The 24,255-nt window shown below is 35.5% G+C and overlaps 1 protein-coding gene across 1 annotated transcript in view; it reads right to left on the bottom strand.

Annotated features, from left to right (window-relative positions):
- Positions 1-683: 683 nt before the first annotated feature.
- Positions 684-24,255, bottom strand: part of LOC116862498 (structural maintenance of chromosomes protein 4-like) — a 39,935-nt gene continuing 16,363 nt past the window's right edge. Inside the window, exons 9-24 of the mRNA XM_032849815.1 lie at positions 23,857-24,007; positions 22,510-22,674; positions 20,351-20,584; positions 18,316-18,501; positions 16,887-17,048; positions 13,688-13,913; positions 13,526-13,605; positions 12,534-12,686; positions 11,255-11,381; positions 4,987-5,176; positions 3,850-3,994; positions 3,384-3,557; positions 2,778-2,960; positions 2,405-2,637; positions 1,477-1,660; positions 684-1,033 (exon numbers count right to left, since the gene is read on the bottom strand). Of these exons, the coding sequence (XP_032705706.1) occupies positions 881-1,033; positions 1,477-1,660; positions 2,405-2,637; positions 2,778-2,960; positions 3,384-3,557; positions 3,850-3,994; positions 4,987-5,176; positions 11,255-11,381; positions 12,534-12,686; positions 13,526-13,605; positions 13,688-13,913; positions 16,887-17,048; positions 18,316-18,501; positions 20,351-20,584; positions 22,510-22,674; positions 23,857-24,007 (2,746 nt within the window). The 3' untranslated portion in view covers positions 684-880. The remainder of the gene's footprint in view (positions 1,034-1,476; positions 1,661-2,404; positions 2,638-2,777; positions 2,961-3,383; positions 3,558-3,849; positions 3,995-4,986; positions 5,177-11,254; positions 11,382-12,533; positions 12,687-13,525; positions 13,606-13,687; positions 13,914-16,886; positions 17,049-18,315; positions 18,502-20,350; positions 20,585-22,509; positions 22,675-23,856; positions 24,008-24,255) is intronic.

A 24,255-nucleotide genomic window follows, 5' to 3' on the forward strand; every position in this document is an offset into this window, starting at 1 on the left:
CCCCTACATACTTTTTTTTTTTTAATAAAGCAATAATAATGGGTATTTATTCCTTTTTCACTGATGAGTATCTTATTCATGTTCAGATACTGCCTGTTTGTTTGCTGGCTGGCCCTCTTGCAAGTTTTAAACACACTGAGTTAGAAAAGCATATAAAATTTTTAAATTTTCATCTTGCAGAATTCAGAACTGTTTAAAAAATGTTCCCATTGTTTGGGTAATAAATACAGTGACTGTCCAAACTGTTATAGTAAATTAAATAGAATACCTTAAGAATTTATTCATTAGTAGTTGGTAGGCTTTTCCACTGTAGATTAGGGATCCATGATGGTATACTGCATCTTGAGTAACATGATGTAGTTTAGAACTTACTGTTCATGAACGAACATTTAACTCTGTTGGTAGTAACTTTGGAGTAAGGGCAAATCATCTAGCACTCCCAAGCATCTTATTTTCTCCAAAGTCTGCTGCTTACAAAACTGTCAGATTCTTAGTAACCTAGAAGCACGTATATAGAATATTTTTAAAAATATTTTATTTGAGAGACAGAGGACACAAGCTGGGGAGAGTCAGAGGGAGAAGCAGATTCCTTGCTGAGTGAGCAGAACCTGATACAGGGCTCAATCCTAGGGTCCTGGGATAATGACCCAAGCCAAAGGCAGATGCTTAACCAACTGAGCCACTCAGGTGTCCCTAGAATATTTTATTAGACTATTTAACCTATCTCCTAATAGCATAAACTAGAAACCAGTTAGTTATATGATCCAGTTTAGGAATATATATTTTACATAATTTATAGTCCTTTACAAATAGAAAATCAATAATACAATATGCTCAATCTACGCTGATTCAATTTAAGGAATCCTGGCTATAAATAAATTCAACAAAGTCCTTTAGATGCGATTTGTTTTGGGTTTACTGCAACACTTTTTGTTATATTGTATGTCTTGTAAATTCCAATAAGTCTGTCTGAAATCTCAAACATGTTATTTCGAAGAGAAATTATTATGAACTGGGCATTTTTTGTTTGTTCCTAAAGAGAGAAAAAAATGGAAGTATTAGTAACAAGTAAATCCTAACAAACATCTAACTTACTTGAAATGTTTTTGCTGGGCAATAAATTCAACATTAGTTTGATAATTAAGATGAAGAGGAATGATAGCATGTGTAATTTATGACACAGCATTTGAGAGGAATTTGGGTATTTTGGGCTGCATGGTTGCCTAGAAGCTTCTAGTGGGGGGGGAAAAAAAAATCTAAGGAGACCAGGGATTCTAGTTGGGTTTCTGCTACTAATTTACATTACTTGTCCAAATTAGAAATATTTAGTTCAAATAAAGGACTTGGTCTCTCAGATACTACAGGACACAGTGTTAAGAGTATAGGGGAAAAGCTCAAAAGAAGTAAGTCCGTAAATTCCATGTAAATAAATTCCTATAAAATTCTCAGAATGAAAACCTCTAAATGATTACTTACATATATATAAAATGCGACAATGGACACATTTTTAAAATCAAGGGCCGCATCAATCTCATCCATGAAGTACAGAGGAGTAGGTTTGTAGTGGTGAAGAGCAAATACTAAAGCCAATGAACTAAGTGTTTTCTCTCCTCCTGAAAGATTGAAGATCTTCTTCCAACTTTTCTTAGGTGGTCGAACACTGTATTAAGAAAATCTCTTATTAGATAACTTGCAAAAGCTGAAGATTTCATGATTTGTTTGCTTTAAAACTGGCTTCTACTATCTTTCTGGGGATCTCTAATTTGATTTTCACAGATTTAAACTTTTTTGAAGTTATTTTGTAAAAATGTTATTGGAGAACGAACACATAAGAACACCTACCAAAATTTTAAGATTTAAACAGCAAGACAGTAAACACTTCTTGCTATTCTTCTGTTTCCAGTGCATTTTTTTTTTGCTTTGCAACTTTAAATCCTAATGTTAAACTGAAATGGCTCAAAAATTTAAAAAGATGAACTAGACAAATATAGTGTAAAATTAAGTATTTGTTTGCTGCTTGCCCGGAATTTATGTTGTAAATTGCCAACATGTAAACAAATTAGTACTCACCATCAAACAAAACAAGCTGGAGATCTAAACTACACATCCCACCCTTAAAAAAATACTGACAGGGGCGCCTGGGTGGCTCAGTGGGTTAAGCCTCTGCCTTCGGCTCAGGTCATGATCCCAGAGTCCTGGGATCGAGCCCCGCATCGGGCTCTCTGCTCAGCGGGGAGCCTGCTTCCCTCTCTCTGCCTGCCTCTCTGCCCAGTTGTGATCCCTGTCAGTGTCAAATAAATAAATAAATAAAAAAAAAAAAAAAAAAAAAAAAAAAATACTGACAGTTTGGAGAATACATAGAGATATGTAACAAGAGGATCCAAAACTCAGTATAATTACAAACCTGAACATGATTCCTTCAGAGAAAGGATCCAAGCTGTCTACAAGCTCCAGTTCAGCATCACCTCCCAAAGTTAGCATTTGGTAATTTTCCTTTAATTTATTTGTTATTATATAAAAACCTGCCATGAATTCATTAAGCCTTTGTTTCCGTAGATCTTCATATGCCTGTCTAAACTTATCTCTTTCGCAAGTAATTTTGTCCAATTCTGCTACCCGCTGTAAATATAATTCTTCCTATGAAAAAAAATCAAAAACATCTATTCAGTTACTCTTCTGAAATGAGAGTTAAAACTGCTAATTATACAAATTAAAATTAACAATTTAGGTTAAGGATTAAAGAATTTCTGACTAAGTCATTAACAGTTTATTCATACCTTCTTTTTATACTCTGCAATGGCACCAAGGTTTGGTTTCATTTCATGACACTGGGCTTCTAAAAGTGCAATTTGATTTGTTATAGAATCTGGGTTCTTGATTGCTTCAAGATCCTCTGGGGTTAAAACTGCAATCTCTTCAAGAGGACTGTCTTCTATGGGATGCAATGATATTTTTGAAATCTAAAATTTCAATTTAGATGAGCGTTAGGGAAGGCACAGAACTGTAACTGTTTAAAAAAAAAATCAAATCACTATATGACAAATTACTTCTCTATTAAATATATACTAAGGATTTATGGCAATTATTTTTCCAAGGACAAGAAGAAAAATATTACAGTGTTCCAAAATATTCACGCAGCCTTTTGTTAAATCTCTGAATCAGCCCTAGGGTGAAAATACTGACTAGTGGAACCATTACACAGATTTTTCTATATATAGAAATTACTATATATTGTTCATTACATCCCCTATAAACCTAAGAAATGATTATCTCTGGGGATTAAGAATCACAACATCTCAAAAATACAAAATAGAAACAAGAAACACAACTCTTCCATAAAGGATCTTTAAAAGTGACATTTAACTAAATGGTAACCATCTTACCTCTTTTTGCCAATATTTTATTTTCGAATTATGTTCAGCAATGTGACCATCTATTTGTTCAAGTTTCAACTTAATACTAAGTGCATCTTTTTGAAGAGCATGTTCATTTTCTTGAATTATTTTTAGTTCTTGAAGTAGATTACGATGTTCTCTTTGGATCTCCGGTAAGGACCCCTAAAAAACAAGAACAGCTACTATGGATAATGACCTTCCCAAATGGAAAGAAAGAACAGGTATTTTTACATTACAGAGATGAAGAAATTAGCAATCTCTCCCTATGCCACTTCCATTTTAAAAGTTTATTTATGGAAAAGTTACAATACTCTATTTTTTATTGTACAAATAAATGTTAGTTATAGCTACAAAAGTTTTAAGCTATTGAGTCTACTATGTCAAGGTACTGATGTCATATATCCAAATCTTTAAATTGCTTCCAATACGATGCACTCCCATCTCCAAGTCTTACCTCTGCAGCATTTGTGTTCTTTACGACCTCTGCCGCTTTGTCCTCAAGACTTTTTAGTTCTGCTGTTAAATCATCTACTTCTTTCTCAGTGTCTTTTATTTCTCTCTCTGTGCGAAAGACGGAGTCTTGTGCTTTTTTAAGATTTCTAAACAAGCAAAATGATACATTAAAAATGTGCTAACATGGGATATATTATCCTGCTTATGAGAGTTTACCAGAAAACTTCATGACATTGAGAGATTTTACTATCACAGATTTTAAAATTTATGATTTTTGAACCACCCTTGATATGGTTTGTTATACATACACTTCTGGGATGTTGTATATTTTATTAAACTCTGAATATAAATTAATGAAACCTAAACCTAAATGTCTGTTGTATTATTATATTATTGTCATTTTCTTATCTGATTGGAGATCCTTAAATCCCTACACTCATGAAGTTATACCTTCCAATAGATAATACCTTCTAGTTAGGGCAACGCGTGTTTCCCGAGAAGGGGAACAAGGACTTTTTTCTCCCTTAATAAAAGTTACTTCTACTTTGACCAATGTGTTTAGACAAACTTTTGCTCCTAAGAAACAAATGGCTTATTAGTGCTTTATCTACCTTTGAGCCAAAGACACTGGAGTAATTTAACTAGACAAAATTGTAACAAATTATTAAGATAAAAAAGTTATTTACATTTTAACATTTTATAAACATATTTAAGCTTTATCTAGAAACACCAATACTCTGAAAATTGATTTAAAAACAAGACCTATGAATGGTTAAGACAATGGAGTAATCTAATTAATCATAAACTAAGTTATCAAGACAATTTTGCTAATTCTCCTAGATCAAGATCTATTTAATAACCATCGAACTACTCTATGCCAGAGAAATAAAACAGATTTTTAGGTGCACACAAGTGGAGAATTACAGAACTATACTTTGCCAAGGCATATATCTGTTCACCACTTAAAACACACATCCTCCTCACAATGGTCATCATAAATGTTTATAGGTTTCCCTTTACTAAAGTCCTATTAGATAAAAACATGTTAGATAGGGTTAATAAGTAATAGCATGCTTTCCATGCTTTTCCAACATGGAAGCAGGAAGAAAACTGGTTAGGGTTAGCATACATACTCTACCTGTCAGCAGTCTTGATTGCTACTTGGGCTTTAGTAATAGCAGAAGCACATTCATCTAATTGCTTATTTATTTTATCAAGTTTGTCTTGTTGGGCCTTGAGTTTATGGTTATTGATTTCTACGATAATATTGTGTAATCTTTTAACCTCAGCTTCTACTTTTCCAGCTCTCTCAGCCACGTTGTCATATTCTGAAATAAAAAGAAGAGCTCAATTCACGTTTCTAGGTTCACACACTATCACTTACTAGATGTAAATTTTGTCAGTCATATGACTTAACCTGATGCACGCAAAATTTTAGACATTTGGGGAAAAGTGTATCTCAAAAAACCCAGAACACACTATGTCAAAACAAATGGTATTATAACCGCACATGGTTAAATTCTCTGGCTTAGCCATAGCATAAGCCACTCATTTCTTCTTCTTTTTAAAAAATTAATTAATTAATTATTTATTTAATTTGAGAGACAGAGATCACAGGTAGGCAGAGAGAGAGAGAGGGGGAAGCAGGCCTCCCGCTGAGCAGAGAGCCCGACGCGGGGCTTGATCCCAGGACCCCGGGATCACGACCTGAGCCAAAGGCAGAGGCTTTAACCCACTCAGCCACCCAGGCACCCCAAGCCACTCATTTCTTAATGGCTTCATGCGCTCAGGCTCTTTTCAAAAATCTTTGCAACTTTTTCTTAGGTACTTCCTTGATTATTGTTCTCAATGATTTTTACCCTCAGACTATGTGCCTATTAACTTGCCTGTGGTAAAACCACCACCACCACCACCACCACCACCACCACCACCACCACCACCACCACACACACACACAAACTGTGGTTATTCTATTTTGTTAACCTAACTTAAAGTTCTCCTTCACATGTTACAACAAAGTAGGGGAGAGAGAGTAACTGGCACTTTTCTCTGTGGCACAGAAAACTAAAAGTTACATTTCCCAGATTCCCTCCTACCTAGGGTTCAGACATAATTTGGAAGGCATACATGATGACATGTTTCTACTGGCAAGCAGGCATAGAGAAATTTGCATTTTCTCAGTGGCATTAGAAGTTCTGGTATGCAGTCAAAAGCTCTGTGAGTACTGTCAGGCAGTAGCACTAACGTGGACAGTGGAAATTACAGTAAGTGCAACGGGCTTCTGTTGTTGGTAGTTGCAGGATCACTATACCAGTTTGAGAGCAGATGTTCCAACTGTGTAAGAGGCAGTATAGATCATTTGATGGTTCTTTAGAATAGCTCTAGAAATGATTCTTCATTGTTCAACCTAAAATTTCCTTTAGTCATCCCTAGGATTCTGTAAACAATCCAGTGCTCTCAAACAAACGCATGCACTATATAAATTCCAATTACACTAGCCAAAGTTGATTCTATTCTCCATTTTTTTTTCTCTAAGAGAGCATGCTCATATACATGGTAGGGGTTGGAGGAAGGCCACAGGGCAGCAGTAGAGCAGTGGCAGAGGGACAGAATCTCAAGCAGGTTCCACGCCCAGCACAGAGCCTGACACAGGGCTCAATTGTACTACCCTGACATCATGACCTGAGCCAAAATCAAGAGGTGGATGTTTAACTAACTGAGCCACCCCAGCGCCCATGATGCATGAATTCTAATCACTATACAATAGAAGAAGAATGAAAGGTGACAAAAAGGTGAAGAGTTCAAGCTACTAAGAATACTTACAGGGGCGCCTGGGTGGCTCAGTTGGTTGAGCTTCTACCTTCGGCTCAGGTCATGATCCCAGGGTGTGGGGATCTAGCCCCATGTTGGGCTCCCCTTCTCCCACTCCCTTTGCCCACCACCCCCCGACTTGTGCTTGCTCTCTCGCAAATAAAATCTTAAAAGAAAAAAAAAAACCCAAAAACCAAAAACCAAAACTTGCATCAAACAGTGAGCTAACTTATAGAGAGTCCCATAAAGCTCCTATAGGAGGTATATATGGGCATCTGGCAGATGCCCATATGAGAACAAGATTGGATGAGGATTTAATGACTGCTTCTCCTCCACTGTCTCTTCTCTGTTCGATACATTGGAATTCCAACAAATCTCCGAATCTTACAATTTTACCATTTCTCCTATGTTTTTGTTCTACATTGCCAGAGAATTCTTTCAGCCCATCTATTTTTTTTTTAAGCTTGAAAGCAAGCAAGCGGGGGAGAGGCAAAGGGACAGGTAGAGAATCTTGAGCAGACTCCATGTCCAGCAGGGAGCTTGATCTCATGACCCAGATATCATGACCTGAGCCAAAATCAAGAGTTGGAAGCTTAACTGAGCCATCCAGGTACCCCTCAGCCCATCTATTGAATTTAATTCTAACACTCATTTTTTTACATTTCTGAAATCACCAGTTGGCTCCTAAAACAGTAACTTCTGCCTTTTTTTGGTTTTCTGTATCCCCCTTTTATCCTAAGGATATACACATTGAAAATATACACACATTTAAAAGTTCTATATTGCCAACACTAGTAATCCCCCTAGTACTCTATTGAATGAATGATTTTGCTTACAGTGTCAACATTCTCTTAAGTCAAAATTCCATTAGGCTGCCTGCATGCTCTGCTCACCAGCTACTAGGGGGGCTGGCAACATAATTTATACTTGGGGGATGGGTCAGAATGTCCCTGGAAAGGTTCCAACTTTTAGAACATTTTCTTCCTAGTTTTCAAGTTATCTACTATGCATTTCTTCTTCTTGTTTAAAAAATATCTATAGTAGTAGGGCACCTGGGTGGCTCAGTGGGTTAAAGCCTCTGCCTTCGGCTCAGGGTGATCTCAGGGTCCTGGGATCAAGCCCCGCATTGGGATCTCTGCTCAGCAGGGAGCATGCTTCCCCCTCTCTCTGCTTACCTCTCTGCCTACTTGGGATCTGTCAAATAAATAAATAAAATCTTAAAAAAAAAAAATCTATAGTAGCATGTCTATTAGAAGTAGGAGGAAAAAAACTGGCATATATAATCCATAATTTTGAAGTCATTATTCTATAACCACCTTGCTCCCTTTATTCTCTAGACATTACTTTTAAAATTTTAAATTAATATAAAATGAAATATTTAATTTTAAAGATATGCTTACAGAAATGGGTCCTTTAGAATAAACATTAACATAATCTATTGATAATATCCAGTATTTCCATGAGAAGAGCTATATATGTATATACGGCCCTTATTAAAGTCAAGGCTTCCTTTTCAAACAAGAATGAAATACAGATTCTTTGTGAAAGTGTTGTTATAAATGACACATATACATTTTTCGTCTCTCAATTGACAATTGCGTACCAAGAAAGCAATCAAAAAATACTGTGCTATTTGTGGGGAAAGAGGAGCGTGGGTTAAGTTAATGTGTCCACAATAAGAAAATATAGATCCAAAAGAAATGCAAGGGAAAAAAAAACCCTGGTCACATAATGCCACTTCCCTGTACATCACTCTCCAGTGGCTATTTTTCTTGGAGACCTGGCCTATACTGCCCTATATTATCTGGATTCTTCCTTTACTTTAGTCATTCTGGCTTCATTGTGTTCCAAGAGACTCCCCATACTCTTGCCTCAGGGCCTTTGTACTTACTCCTCTATGATCTTGGAATGCTTTTTCCAAGTATCACATGGTTAGCACTCCTACTTCTGTTTGGTCTCTGCTCAAGTATCTCTAATAGAGGTCCATCTAGCCACTGTGTCTGATTCTCATCCCCTGCCCTGTTAACCCGTTTTATTATCACTTAGCACCACCCAATATAAAATGTAGTATGTTTAGCTTCCTCTCTGATGTGTGAGGTTCTTAAATAGAGGGGCTTCATTTTATTCAATGCTCAATCACCAGCACCTAAAACAAACCTGGCCATGGCCAGTACCAGATGCTGAGTATCTTAATATTAAAAATTCACACAAAAATGCAGGATCAAAAAAATAAAAAATTCACACAAAAATGCAGGATCACAAAAATAAAAAAGTTAATATGGGTAACTGCTAAATATTCAGTGTGCATAGTGGACACGTCTACTTAACATATTTTTACCTCTTTTTCTTTTGCAAGAAAACTGTCCTAATTTGGAGCCTTTGGATAATCACTATTTGTCCTCCTGGGCTCATGAACGGAACCATAACAGGGGTCTTTCTTGAGGATGTGACAAAAGGCTTACAGTGTGTGCTAAAGACTCTAGCTAAAATATTTTAAGTCAGGAAGGGGTCTGTCATCATAACCCATCATGCCTTCCTCACATAATAAGATGCACATCTATGTTTGATTGAAGCAAACATGGAAAGGGAAGCAGGGCTGCTCAAGTACATAATCAGTAAATTTCAATTTCAAAGACAATTCTGGCTATAAGCCCATGAATTTCCTTTCTTGATTTATGATATTGATGGTACACTTACATGTACACAAGAAGAAAAAGTTCTAGAAAAAAACAAAACAAACCATGTTTTCTAAGTTTTCAAAGACTGTTTTTCTTCATGTGTGTACCACTTATTTCCTGCATGCTTTTGTTTAAATGATACTGTTTCCTAAATCTATAAAATAACTACTATTTTAAAGGGTAACTGTTAAAGATCATTAAAGACTATAAATAAAGGAAGGAGAGATTCCTTTAGCTCTGGAATCAACTAGAATTTCTGTGTGAGGCCTTTAGGGGAGACAATCCAATTGGAGGAGAGGACTGGAGGCTATCCTGAAGCTGCTTTTATTTATTTATTTTTAAAGATTTTATTTGTTTACTTGACAGACAGAGATCATGAGCAGGCAGAGAGAGAGGAAGGGAAACAGGCTCCCCGCTGAGCAGAGAGCCCGATGTGGGGTTCGATCCCAGGACCCAGAGATCATCACCTGAGCTGAAAGCAGAGGCTTAACCACTGAGCCACCTAGGCACCTCCTGAAGCTGCTTTTAGAAACCATATAAAACCAAGAAAAAGGGGTGTCTGGGTGGCTCAGTGGATTAAAGCCTCTGCCTTCGGCTCAGGTCATGATTCCAGGGTTCTGGGATCGAGCCCCACATCAGGCTCTCTGCTTGGCAGGGAGCCTGCCTGCTTCCTTCCTCCCTCTCTGCCTGCCTCTCTGCCTACTTGTGATCTCTGTCAAAGAAATAAATAAAATCTTTAAAAAAAAAAAAAAAAAAAGCATGTTATCTCTCTTAAAGAATGTCATGGGGCAGGGCACCTGGGTGAATGACCAGCTCTTAGTTTCCACTTAGGGCTCTGGCTCCAAACTCAGAGCAGAGTTTGCTTACAGATTCTCTCTCCCTCTCCTCCCACCCCCAGCTTGCTCTATCTCTAAAATAAATCAATCTTAAAAAAAAAAAAAAAAAAAAAATGCCATGGGGCTTTAGTAGGACTACAGAAGCCTCCGAAAGCCATCTCATTGTACTCCCTTAGAAATCTAGAAGAACTGCTTGCAGGAAAAGGCACTCAGATTAACAAGGAAGGGAGTAGGAAAATGTAAAGGTGCTAAACAGAGGGGCATCTTGATCCAAGGTACAGAGACCAAGAAAGGGGAGGTAACCTGGAAATGGGAATGATAGGAAAGAGGCAGTTAAAAGTCTGCTTTGGGGACACCTGGATGTCTCAGTGGGTTAAGCGTTTGCCTTCAGCTCAGGTCACAATCCCAGTTCTGGCTTTGAATCCCACATGGGGCTCTTTGCTCAGCAGGGAGAGCCTGCCTCTCTCTCCCTCCCCATGGCTTGCGCTCGCTCTCTTTCTCTCTCTGGGCCAAATATATTAAGTATAAGATTAAGAGCATGGGTTCTGGAATCAGACTGCCTTGGTCCTCAATTCCTCTATCACCACATGCTGTATGACCTTAGGCAAATTATATAAACGATTCTGGGGTGCCTAGGTGCGTCACTTGGTTAAGTGACTGCCTTCAGCTCAGGTCATGATCCTGAAGTCCCAGGATGGAGTCCCACATCAGGCTCCCTGCTTGGCAGGGAGTCTGCTTCTCCCTCTGAACCCTCCCTCTTCTCATGCTCACTCTCTCTGTCAAATAAATAAATAAAATCTTAAAAGAAAAACAAAACCCCAAAAAACAAAAACCAACCATAAACCATTCTGTGCTTAAGTTTTCTTATCAAATGAATTACTTAATAGTACTTAGTTTATAACCTTTTAAGAACAAAATAATAGAAACCATGAAACAGAGACGTGACTTGCACAGAAGTATGTGACTGCTATTTTTATTCTATAAACTGCTACATTAAATACTTCAAACATTAAAAGCTTATTTTTAACAATCTTAAAAAAAAAAAAAGCACGTATGAGTAAGCATGTATCTTTAAACATACCTGTTTTGAAAACACTAACATTTTCTTCTAGTAATTTCTGCTTTTTTTTGTCAGGGGCTGTAGCAAGTACATTAGCTTCAAGTTCCTTAACTTGGACATTCAAATATTCTTCTTGCTCTGATAAACGCTACAGAAATGTTTTAACATTATGTCACTATTTTAACTAATAATATTTGCCTTAAATACTTTAAAAGAAATAAAGACACTTAAAATCTTTAAGAAAATACTAACAGTAAAAGGGCAGAAAACATGAACAATTAATATAAAACATGAAAATGGCAAACACAGGAAATTTGTAATTCATCAAAAACGAGTTAAAATGCCATTTTTTGGGTGCAGATTAGCAAACTTAAAATATACTGAAAACTACACCTAGTGTTCAGACTTGGAAAAACAATTACCTGTATGTTACTCAAAGTTAAATGAATCAGAACCATCTTTTTGAGAACAATTTTACATTATACAATAATGCCTGAAACACTGTACCCATAGTGGGTAATAATTTTAGGAATCTAACCTAATAGTTGGATGAATGTATAAAGATATACCTAAAAAGGGTTATTTATTTTGAAGATTTTAAGTAATCGTTAGACCCAACCTGGGGCTTGAACTCACAACCCTGAGATCAAGAGTCTCAGGCTCCACAGACTGAGCCAGCCAGGTGCACCTGACAAGGGTATTTGAAACACAGCAATATTCATGACATGGAAAAGCATTTATCAAATTGTGATACAAACGAAATGCTCAAATGCAGCTGTAAACAAAGTAAATTTACACTGGTTTGGAAAGAAAACCACAATTTACTATGAAAAGTTAGTATGACTCATTAAAAATCTATGCATATATCCATATCAACCATAAACAAACACAAAGACTAAATATTTATATTAAAAAGTTGAAGGATATACATAAAAATTAAGGGTGATAATCTGGGTATTTTCTGCAAACCACTTTTTTTTTTTTCAATAGTGGGTATGCTCTGCTTTTCATAATTAAAAAGCACTCTTCTTTGAAAAGAGAATGAACATAAAGGCTCACATAGATGTTAAAGGAAGACTCCATTAAGTATAAATGAAAGCCAAGAATAGCTGTGGTTAGAGCAAAACTGCAACAGAGCATTTATCCATTAGTACTAAGGGAAATGAAATCAAGACACAGGATTTCCATCTAGAGACCCACTCTCCTCCCTTATATTCTAAAATTATAAGCAAACAACGAAATGCTTCTGCCAAATGTTACTGAATTCCAAGAGTTTTAGCTAATATTGACAAAAGAGTACCTGGATGCTTGCAGTAAATTTTTCTAGTGTATTCCTCATTTCTTGCTCATTATGCCTTAACTTAACTACTGCTTCTTCCAGTTGCACTTTTTGCTCCTGGATTTGCATTGCTTTTTGAGAATCTCTCTGCAACTGGGATTCCATCCTATTTACCTACAAAGAATACCAGAGAAATAAGTTTACTCCATGAGTCACTTCGGATTAGCAGCCAAATCAACCAATGAATGAAGAAAACTGAAACTTGTGATTTTAAAGACTAGAATAAAACCAAAAATCCAGTTCCAATTCACAATCCTAAAGCTTAGGAGATGGTCGAACTGATTTGTGCATCACATTTTAAGTGCTGTATAGTTACCTATTACACCATGAAAATTTTTAAGTGGAAGCATAGCAACTATTTCAAAATATGAGAAAAACAAACAAATAAAACACACAAAAACCCCAAGATACACCTTTTTGGAAAAAGTTCAGTATCCAGGACATTGAAGTATATGTTTTTAAGGAATAAAAAAGTATAGTGTTCCAAGGGGATGATGGAACACGGAAGTTTTTTCTAGACATTTTAACATTCTCATATACTTCTGGTCATGTTAAAATATTCTGAAATAAAATTTGAAAATATGCATCAGAAGTCTTTGCTATACTTAAATTTTTTTGAAATAGAAAAAACAATTACACACTGCAACAATAATTATATGTGGAAAAACATTAAATGTCAAATGATGAGTGGTTAAATTATGAAATATCCATATGATCCAAATGTAATACTAGAAAGATACATATGTGGAGCATATATTTTCTAATTAACATGTTTTATTTTTAGAGCTTTAGAGGGTTTTATATTTTAAAAAATTCCCAAAGCTTATGTCATTTATACAAAATTCAATCTGTTAACTTAAAATTTGAGTATGCTTAGGCTGAATTTTATAGTATGTATGTTACATATCAATAAGCTTAAATAAAGGTTTGACTATAATTTTATATATGCTGACCTCTTCTTCCGAGATTTCAACAACAACTGATGAACCCATCCTTCCTTTCATTACTTTGCTTCCACCACCAGTCATTGTACCTATAGAACAGAAGTCAGACTTAGTTGTCTCCCCCAACAAGATTAAATAAACTCAATGCCAGGAAAAAAAAATGTTTATTACCTGACTGTTCTATGATTTGCCCCTGTAATGTCACCACTCTCCATCTTCTATCTTTTTGATATGCTACTCTTGTGGCTTGGTCTAAATTGTCAGCAACTAAGGTATCCCGTAAAGCAAAGTAAAAAGCCTGGCGAATTTTCTCATCTTTTACTTTTACTAAATCAAATAACCGAGGAGTATTTTCAGGAGTTTGAATTTTGGTCATTTTATTTGCCCACACGGTCATCTAAAAGTTAAAAAAAAAAAAAAAGTATCATTTCAGGTATCATTTATGTAAATAATATACATACATGTGTATCAGGTAAGATCATGTACACAAGGTTCTGAATATCTGCATAACTGAGTATTATTCTACTATTATTGGAAGAGTTACTGTAAAATTCTATTCACAGATGATATATAAAATCTTATGGAATATACACACACAAAACTATTAAACCTAGTATTTTAGCAAATCAATATACAAAAATTAGTTGTATTTCTATACACCAGTAATAACCTAAAAATGAGATTAAAAAATTCCATTTATAAGGTCATATTAAATAAGAGAGAAAACCTCCAAAACAGGAATTTAACAAAAGAAACAAAGAAAAACCGTATAGTAAAGGCTATAAAATATTATGGTATAGATTCAGTCCTAAAAAAAATGGAAGACATCCCCAGCTCCTGGACTGTTAAGGTTTAAAATTATTAAGATGGCAATACTACACAAATTGATATACAGATTCAATGCAACCTGCATCAAAATCCCAGTTACCTTCTCCTCCCCCACCCTGAAACTGACAAAATTCATATGGAAATTACAGGGACTCAGAATAGCCAAAACAATCTTGATATCAAAGAACAAAATTCGGGGTGCCTGGGAGGCTCAGTCGGTTAAGAATCCGACTCTTGATATCAGGGTTGTGAGTTCCAGCCTTGCACTGGGCTCCACGCTGGAGGTGGAGCCTACTTAAGAAAGAAACAAAGGGGCGTCTGGGTGGCTCAGTTGGTTGAGTGACTGCCTTCGGCTCAGGTCATGATCCCGGAGTCCTGGGATCGAGTCCCACATCAGGCTCCCAGCTCCGTAGGGAGTCTGCTTCTCCCTCTGACCTCCCCTCTCATGCTCTCTCTCTCTCAAATAAATAAATAAAATCTTAAAAAAAGAAAGAAAGAAAGAAACAAAGGAACAAAATTAGAGGACTCCGGATTTCAAACTTTTTTACAAAACTATAGTAATTAAGACAGTGTGGTCCTAATGCAAGGACAGACTTACAGATAAATGTAGAGTCCAAAAATAAACCCTTACATTTATGGTCAGTTGATTTTTGACAAGGATGTCAAGTAAATTCAATGGGGAAAGAATAGTCTTTCCAACAAATGGTGCTGGAACAACTGGACATCCACATACAAGAGTAGAGTTAGACCCTTTAACACAGTATTATAAAATTAACATGGATAAAAAACCTAAATGTAAAAACTAAAGCTACAAAACTCACAGAAGAAAACAGAAGGTCAACCACCATGCCCTTGGATTATGTAGTAGTTTTAGATATGACACACAAAACACAAGAAACCATATTAAAAATTTATCAAAATTTGGGGCGCCTGGGTGGCTCAGTGGGTTAATGCCTCTGCCTTCAGCTCAGGTCATGATCCCAGGGTCCTGGGATCGAGCACCGCATTGGGTTCTCTGCTCAGCAGGGAGCCTGCTTCCCTTCTGCCTGCCTCTCTGCCTACTTGTGATCTCTGTCAAATAAATAAATAAAATCTTAAAAAAAAATTATCAAAATTTTTAAAAACTATGCTTCAGAAGAAACCATCAAGAAAGTGAAGACAGGGGTGCCTGGGTGGCTCAGTGGGTTAAGCCGCTGCCTTTGGCTCAGGTCATGATCTCAGAGTCCTGGGATTGAGCCCCACATCGGGCTCTCTGCCTGCCTCTCTACCTGCTTGTGATCTCTCTGTCAAATAAATAAAATCTTTAAAAAAAAAAAAAAAAAAAAAGAAAGTGAAGACAACCTATAGAACGGGAGAAAACCTTTGCAAATCACACATCTGACAAGAGATTTGGACCCAAAATACAGAAAAAGACTCTTACTACTTAGTAAGACAAATATACCAGTGAACAAATGGGCAAAGGACTTGAATCGTTCTCCAAAGAACATAAATAAGCACATGAAAAAATATTCAACATTAAGCATTCAGGAAATACAAATCAAAACCACAAAGAGAGGGGTGACTGGGTGGCGCAGTCAGTTAAGTGTTCAGTTCTTGCTCTCAGTTCAGGTTTTGATCTCTGAGTCGGGAGTTCAAGCCCCATGTTTGGGCTTCACACAGGGTATGGAGACTATTAAATAAACTGAAAGCTTTACACATTATGGATAGTACATGGTACAGCAGCAGTGGGAAAATGTCAGTTCCTCAAAAAGTTAAACAGTTAACAAATAACCCAGCAATTCTAATCCTAGGTATTTACCAAAGAGAGCTAACAACATGGGTCTGCAAAAAAGTCTGCATATGAACGTTCATGGCAGCATTACCCATACAGTCAAAACATGGAAAAAACACAAATGTTCATCATTGATGAATGGATAAACAAAAGGTGGAACATCCACAGACTAGAACAGCTTGGCAATAAAAAGGAACGAACTGTTGATGTATCCTACAACATGGATAAATTCTGAAAACCTAAACTAAACCACACACAAAAACCTATATATCGAATGATTCCATTTATACAAAACGCCCAGAACAGGTAAATAAAAAAGCAGATTTTAAGTTTTGGGGGTGGGGAACTACGAATGAGTAGATTTTTTTTTGGAGAGAGGAAAATATCCTGGAATTAGTGGTCATGGTTTAACAACCTTGTAAGTATAAGAAAACCCACTGAACTCTATACTTTAAAATGGTAAATTTTATGATATGTGAATTTTATCTCCATAAAAGGTTTTTGGTTTTGTTTTTTTTAAAGTAGTTACTGACAATGGAAGTTAAAAAGAGCTACCAGTCACTCTAATATTGGAATATATATTCCTTCAGGGGAGGCATTACAAGGTTTTTTCCTATAACCATATGTTCCTAGGGCCTAAAATAATCCTCAAAACATATCAGGTGTTCACTAAATAACTATAAAGAAAACTAGGGTTCAAAAACAAAAAAGTAGTTTTCACTTTAAAATTAAATTACAGGTAATTATAGGTAGCTTATTATGAATACCCACCTTATCCAAACCTATAAAGGTTGCAACTCCAATATTTTGTCTTTTAAGGAAGTTCACACAATCCTGGGCTGTATCAATAGAATCAACAACAATGTAGTCTAATGCATGACAACAGGAGGAAATAGCAACATCATATTTTTCATCAATTGCTCCTAAATCCCCCTAATAATTAAAAGGAAGGGAAAAAAAAAATCAATGCATAATCAGTAAGAAATTAGGCACAGGATCATCACAATTTCTACAGACCTTTCATTACTTTTACGTGAAAAACTACTTATGTATGGTATAAATAATATAAAAAGGTTACACAATGAAAAATATGTGTTCTTCTCAACCTTCCCCTTCTGCAAAATCAATGATTAGTTTTTAATGTACCTTCAAAAAAATTTAGATATGCAGAATTTGAATTTTTAATGAACGCAAATGAGAACTGTTTATTGCATGAAAATAATGTGAAGATTTTAAAATCTTTCAACCTTAAAAGTACTATGGCATAAGCAAAATTCTAAAAATCTAAAAATTCAAAAAAAAAAATAAAAATTTTAATTACTGAAAGCCAGCTAAGATTATTTAAGTCCTGATGAAACACATTTGTCTACATATCTATTAATCAGCCATTAAGCAGCATCATTAAGCAGCATCCACAGACTAGATTTTTCCATGAGAGCAAAAGAATAGAATCAGATTATCTCCCAACAAAATAAGGTGGAAGTCACCTGACATAAAGACATGGAAGTAACCACGGTGGGTAATTTTCATTTGCCCTCATCAATCATTCTTTTTCTGCTTCCTTCTCTGCAAGGTTGACTCAGGAACTACACTAATTGGTACCCTTAGTTCTCTAGCTTTAGAGAATGGGAGGTTATCAGCTCGAGATGGCATGGTAGAGATGAAAGGGGATGAAATATTTCCCCCTTTCCCTCCTGTCAGCCTCTAGCCATGACTACAGTTCCCTTCCCTCTTCAAGTTCAGGGGCAGTAATGGTCTCTCCACTACTGCTAGTCTTGGGTTTCTATATTACCCCTTGTTGATTTCCCTACATTCTAGCCACAACCTTCAGTAAAATGGTATAAAACACAAAATTTATCAAATTCTTGTTTTTTTAAAAAAAGAATGAAGTGGTTTTGTTACATTTCCTTATCCCAACCACCTAGTTTTTTCCTTGGTTAAGAAAATGATAGTTATCTGAAACTAAAAAAGAAAACTTATTTTTAATCCATACCCATAACCCATGAGATAATCCATACTACAAAGAATTTTATCAAGCCTGAAGAGCAAAATGTTTAAAAATCACTGTCTTTTAAAACTAAAATAAATGTTATTTCATGTACAATAACTTAGTATTACAGTTCTTTAAGTCAAAGGAAGAAAATTATTTACAATGTCTTTAAGAAAAATATATAGTCATTGCCAAATAAATCTACTTTACCAATCTTCCATATATTCCTGGAATCCTGCCAGATTTCTTTTCTTGAATTATTGCATCAAGGACTTTCCCCCTACTTCGATTCATTGCTAAGGAACTCTTTGCTTCTTCAACTTTTTGAAAGAGATCACGAACCAAACTTTTTAATTTTATTTCTTCTTGTGTAAGTTTTTGAAGTTCTTTTTCTTTCTAAAAGTGTAAAGAAAATGAATCCTAGAAGCACATGCCTAACCATAGCACAGAATTAGTTGCAATGCCTCATAAAAAAAAGGAAAGACCAATAAGAAACACTTGAACCAGAACTAAACTTCCATCTTGCAACCGTGGAGGCTAGGTTTGAAAATATGGATGAGTTTTCTATTTTAAAGGAACATAAAATTATTTGAGTCAATAATAAGGAACATAAGTGTAGTATGGTTCTGGTAGTACACTGACTGACAGAATGAGTTGAGCTATGGCTGTGGAAATCCCAGCTTGGCACCACATAGCTATGCAAAAGTGTGTCTTAATTCTTTAACATTTTAAAAAATGATTTTATATATTTGAGAGTGAGAGAGAAACCATGAGAAAGGGGAAGGTCAGAGGGAGAGGCAGACTCCCCGCTGAGCAGACAGATCAATGTGGGACTCAGTCCTGGAATTCCAGGATCATGACCTGAGCTGAAGGCAGACTTAACCGACTGAGCCACCCAGGTACCCCAGTGTATCTTAATTCTTAATGTCCACACTAATTAAAAATGGACCTTGGTATAGGACCCAGAAAACAGGTTAGTGGACAGGACTATGGTTATACTGTGCTTTGCATTCTAAATAATGACAGATATTTATATTTATTACACATGTATTTTTTTTCTTTTTTAAACCATAGCCCTTTAAAAAAAGATTATTTTAGAGAGGGAGAACATGTTCCCATGAATGGTGGGGTTGGAGGGGGGGTAGGACAGAGGGAGAGAATCTTCAAGCAGACTGCCTGCTGAGTGTGGATCTCCCCCTCCCACTTGGGGTTCTATGCCATGATCCATGAGATCACAACTGAGCTGAAACCAAGAGTTGGATGCCCAACTGACTGAGCTGACCCAACTGCCCCCAAAATGCAGTTTTGAAAGGGAACATGGTAAATGAATAATACTACTGCTATACAAAAATGCCAGGCTGCCAACAAGAGGAACCATACACATGGATACAAAACCCCAAACTCTATTTCACAATCTCTTAAGTTAGAGGAGCCACTTTTTTCCTGACATTCTCCCTATCTCCCGGCTTTAAAATATTACCTCTATTATTAGTCATGGTATCAAGTAAAAGCTCAAGTTACAAATATAATTTATCCCCAAATAAAATGAATCACCAACAAGACAGAAGTGGTCACTGGATATAATTCTACATTTTAATTTTAACTGGCCATGAAATTCCCTGATGACCAAATGGTGTACATTTACTAAAATAAAAAGGTTTTCAGTATAATTTAACTTCAAACAGCATTTTCTATTGCCATCTTACCCAATGAAGGTCTCCAAATTAAAGCTGTGAAATTCCTTAGAGACCTAATTCAGTCAAGGATAAGGAGGGGAACCTAATAAAGAGCTAAGTTAGATATCTTAATTTGTTTAAAACAGTATGCAGTCCCAACAATGACAACAACAAAACTATATCCTTAAATTCAAAATCAGAAAAAATATACTAAAATATATGTAAGAATGAATATAGAAACCATCTATTTAGGTTTTTCATTTACCCCTGCATAAGTTGTCTACATTTAAATGTAGGGAAACACAAACTTCCTTTTACTTCTGTGGGAAATAATGGTGGCAGTGGCAGTGTTATCTACTGTTTGACACTTCTGGGGAGAATATAGTTCCTTGATAGACTCAATTCACAACTAACTCCATTCTTTTGGGGAAGATTACACTAAATGAAAAAAGTAAATCTAAATGTATCAGTCACTTCAGATGTTTAAATTAGAAAAAATATATATAATGTATGAATTGATAACAAGGGTTGATAAATATTTCAGATGAAATACAGAAGCGAAGATTTACCTCCTTTAATTCCAGTTCAGACTGAGGGAGTCTTGCTTCAATTTCTCTGATTGCAGATTTCCTCTCTTTGAGAGTCTCAGAAGCTGTAATTAGAGCTTCTTTGGCCTTACTTAATTGAGACACTGCAGTATTATGACGACTGAGATAGATATCAAGTTCTGATTGGGCAACATCCATCTTTGAACGTGCTTCATTTACCAATTTGCTGAAACCCATAAGTTCTTTCTCTCGACTCTGTTAAAATATGATGGACTCCATTAAATCTGAAATACATTTTCAAAGCTAAGCTGAAATGGAAACTATACATGTTGACTTCACCTTTAGAGATTCTATAAACATAATACAAAAAAATAATTTTTACAATTGGAATTAGACTAGTAGTTTTTGCCTAGTGGCCAATGTTCACTATACATAAAGTTTCTTCCCAACTAATTTCACAAGGGCTTAATGGACTAGATGTAAATATGCTCATTTTGGAGATTAAAACAACAAAAAAAGAGTGGTCCAAAGAAAAACCCAAGTCTAAACTCTAGATCCATGGTCTTTCTACACTACTTTATCTGAAATGGTAAGGTATAAGGACTACTGAGCAGAAAGTTTCCTCAAGTATATTTATATTGAGAATCTTTGTAAATTTTAGAGGGTAGGCCGGGTAATCCTCAATACCAGTTATTATTTGACAAGTGAGCAGAAATTATGGGCTACTATAATTGACTGTGTAGAAATCTATATATTAGAATAATGGCAAATGAAAGGCCCTTACAAAAGCTCAATCCTTCCCTTTCACACATAAGGGAATAGGCCCAGGACCAGGGGTTATGTGCAAGGTCATCAGATCAGTTTAAATGTTTGATGGTGAAAATCATGAACACTAACATATACACACACTGCTCATGATGTTCTAGGCCTATCCTGAATGTTATATGAATTCTTTAACATAATGATTTTATGAGGTACTATCAATGCTCATTTTGAGGAAAATGAGGTCAGTTTAAATACTTTGCTCCCAGTCATACAATCAGTCTTAAATGGTAGAACCTCTGTTTTCAGCTACTTTATTATGTTGAGGAATGAAGAAACTTGGATGTATGTCCTGGCTTTGTTATTAACCCAGGGTGCCAAGACATAGAGAAATACTCAATATGCACTAGATGAGCAAATGTGAAAATCTGTATCCATAGCGTATTATATCATAAAAGCTACTGCATTATCTATTGCCATTTTAACACTTGGGCATCCTACTTGTAAAAGTTTGTAGTGCAGCATTAGAACACGCCTCTATTCTAAAACAGAATCTACTAAATCTTTAATTAAAAAAAAAAACACACAAAACCCAAAAAATCTTTACAGAGATATACAAAGTTTGTACAGAAGTCTATAACTTATGTATGTAAGCCTTACATATCTATATGAATCTACTAATATAACATAAGTCAATTCAACTCAATTACTAATTTCTACTCAGTTTTGTCAAAGGTTGTGAATATAAACAAAGATATCTAAACTGTGCATTATACTCTTGTTGGGCAGATATCAATATGACCACCTCACTCTCATTAATAAGGTGCAAAATAGCTAACGTTTATTATTTCTAGGTACTTTATGTGAGAATATGTACATTTTCACTAAGATTCACAAGATGGTTAGTATTTTCTTCCATTCTGAGAAGAGCACTTGGAGATACAACCCATGCAAGATCAGAGATAATTAATGAATGAAGTAGGATTTCAACCAAGAACTGACTCAAGAGCCATGGTTTTAAACTATTATGCAAGTGTTACAGGACAAAAAAAAAAGGTAAGTATCAACCTGTGGTTAGTGTGTTTCCATATTTTTGTAGGTATTAACCTATTAAATTATTTTCTTGGTAACTTAAAAGAAAAAGACTATCTGATGAAATTAACAAACTTAAAAGAATGACATATATAACACAGTATTTGACATTACACATTTCTTGCCATCACCATAAATTCTCATTTAGTTAACTTTTTTAAAAATGGGAAAGTAGAAAACAAAAAGGGAAAAGAGTCTAGGCTGTTTTTAGAAACATTAGATATTAGAAGTCTAAAATTATTCCAGCAGTTATTATTATGCAAAAACATTAAGTTAAAAAAAAAAAAAAGTCACCAAAATAAATACCAACCGATAAAGAATCTTACCTCTTTTTCCTTCTGAAGCCCCTGTGTTTCCTGTTTAAGGCTATCCATAACTTCTTTTAATTTGTCTTCTTCTTTCTCTTTTTCCTTCTCTAGAGCACTGTTTCGAGCTGTTGTTTCAGTTATGATCTTCTCACTCTTGGCAGGTATACTCTTAAATTCTTCAACCTAAGATGGTAAAATAAACTTATTGGAGCATATGCCTTTAGACTAATATCATCAATATTTGACTTATTTAAAACTATTTCTCAGGGTCCTCTAAGTCTTTGTGGTTTCCTCTGTAAATCAGACTTGAATTAGCTAGCTTTAGCAAATACTTTAACCATTTATTCCATTTCTGTGCTCTCAGTTTAATAGAAAAGCTAATTCTATGAATTCCTCATTTGTTAAGGAAGAAAATCCTCCCTAGCTGGCCATCAGGTCTTTCTTCCTTTGGCTCCATTTTCAGGCTGTAACTACCCTTTTTCACCAATTAATACACTCAGACTATATGGAATTCCCAGACTGTCCCTCACAAAATATTGCAATTTACCACAGACTACTTTTATACCCTTGGCCTCCCTGAAATCTTAAAATCTTTCATGATACCCTTCCAAAGTTACCATGTAGGACTAATACCTTATTCTATTAATACCTTTCGGTAATAACCATTTACTGACATATGATGACTAAAAGCTAATACTTCTCTAAGTTACAACTGGCTTAGTTGTAATTTAAGGGTTACTCTCAAATCCATGTTTTTGTTTATCCTGATTACCCAGTAGCAGTTCAGTATTTCCCAAAATGATAACCCTCAAACAGTGATTCACCCAAGAGTTATTCTCGTGCTGAGCATAAAATATTTTGTAAACAAATGTATTTGGAAAAATACAAATACAACTGATTATTAGGGACTCCTAGGAAACTGCTTCAAACTTCATTGTTTTTAAAGTCTTAGAACAGCTACTCAGCTCCTTGTAGATTTTGAGCTTTCCCTTCTCTTCTTTTCAAGACGGAACTCTTACTCTGATTTTCTCAAACTTGATTTTTGTTGGAGGCAGGTAATATTTTTAGAAGTCCAAAATATATAATAAAAACATCTCTTTAAACCGTTACCCTAAGAAAAAGAAAACTATTTTGTGATCAAATAGAACTGCTATTTTGGTAACTATTTCCCTAATAGTATATGCCACAGAAAAATAAGCTCTAAAACTCAAAGCCAATGAATGCTACGATTCTACTTTTAGAGAAAAAAAATCCTGAAACAGTTATTATTCAGAATCCCAACTCATTTTCTTAAAAATAAGGACTGGTACATTTATGAAAAATATTGAAAATCAGATCTGATAATCAGATTCTTTGAAAACCTACCTTTTCTTTGTCTTTCTGAAGTTGTTTCTCCAGTTTCTTGGCTTTACTTGAAGCATGTTTTAATTTTTCCTGAACTTGAACATCTTCCAAATCCAGCTGTGTAAATTTTTCTTTGTTTTCTTCAATAAATTTTGTTATTTTATTCAGTTTCCTAGCAAGGAAAGAGAATTAGGTCACTATTTTGGATATTCATTTAAAGCCATGTTATGCCCTGCTGGGACACTGCTACTGTAAACATGTCCAGACTCATACGAGGTGGAAGATTCTATAGCAATCCATTTTCAAACTGCACTTCCCACTAAATTTGAGGGAGCCATTAAGATGTGATTATGAGAGCTGATTTGCCCTTCTAAGCTAGATAGGAAATACATTTTCCAGTGACTATAATGTCAAGGTATA

This window comes from Lontra canadensis, unplaced genomic scaffold (genome assembly GCF_010015895.1).
Source record: "Lontra canadensis isolate GAN:19392208 unplaced genomic scaffold, GSC_riverotter_1.0 scaffold249, whole genome shotgun sequence".
Classification (NCBI taxonomy): Eukaryota; Metazoa; Chordata; class Mammalia; order Carnivora; family Mustelidae; genus Lontra; species Lontra canadensis.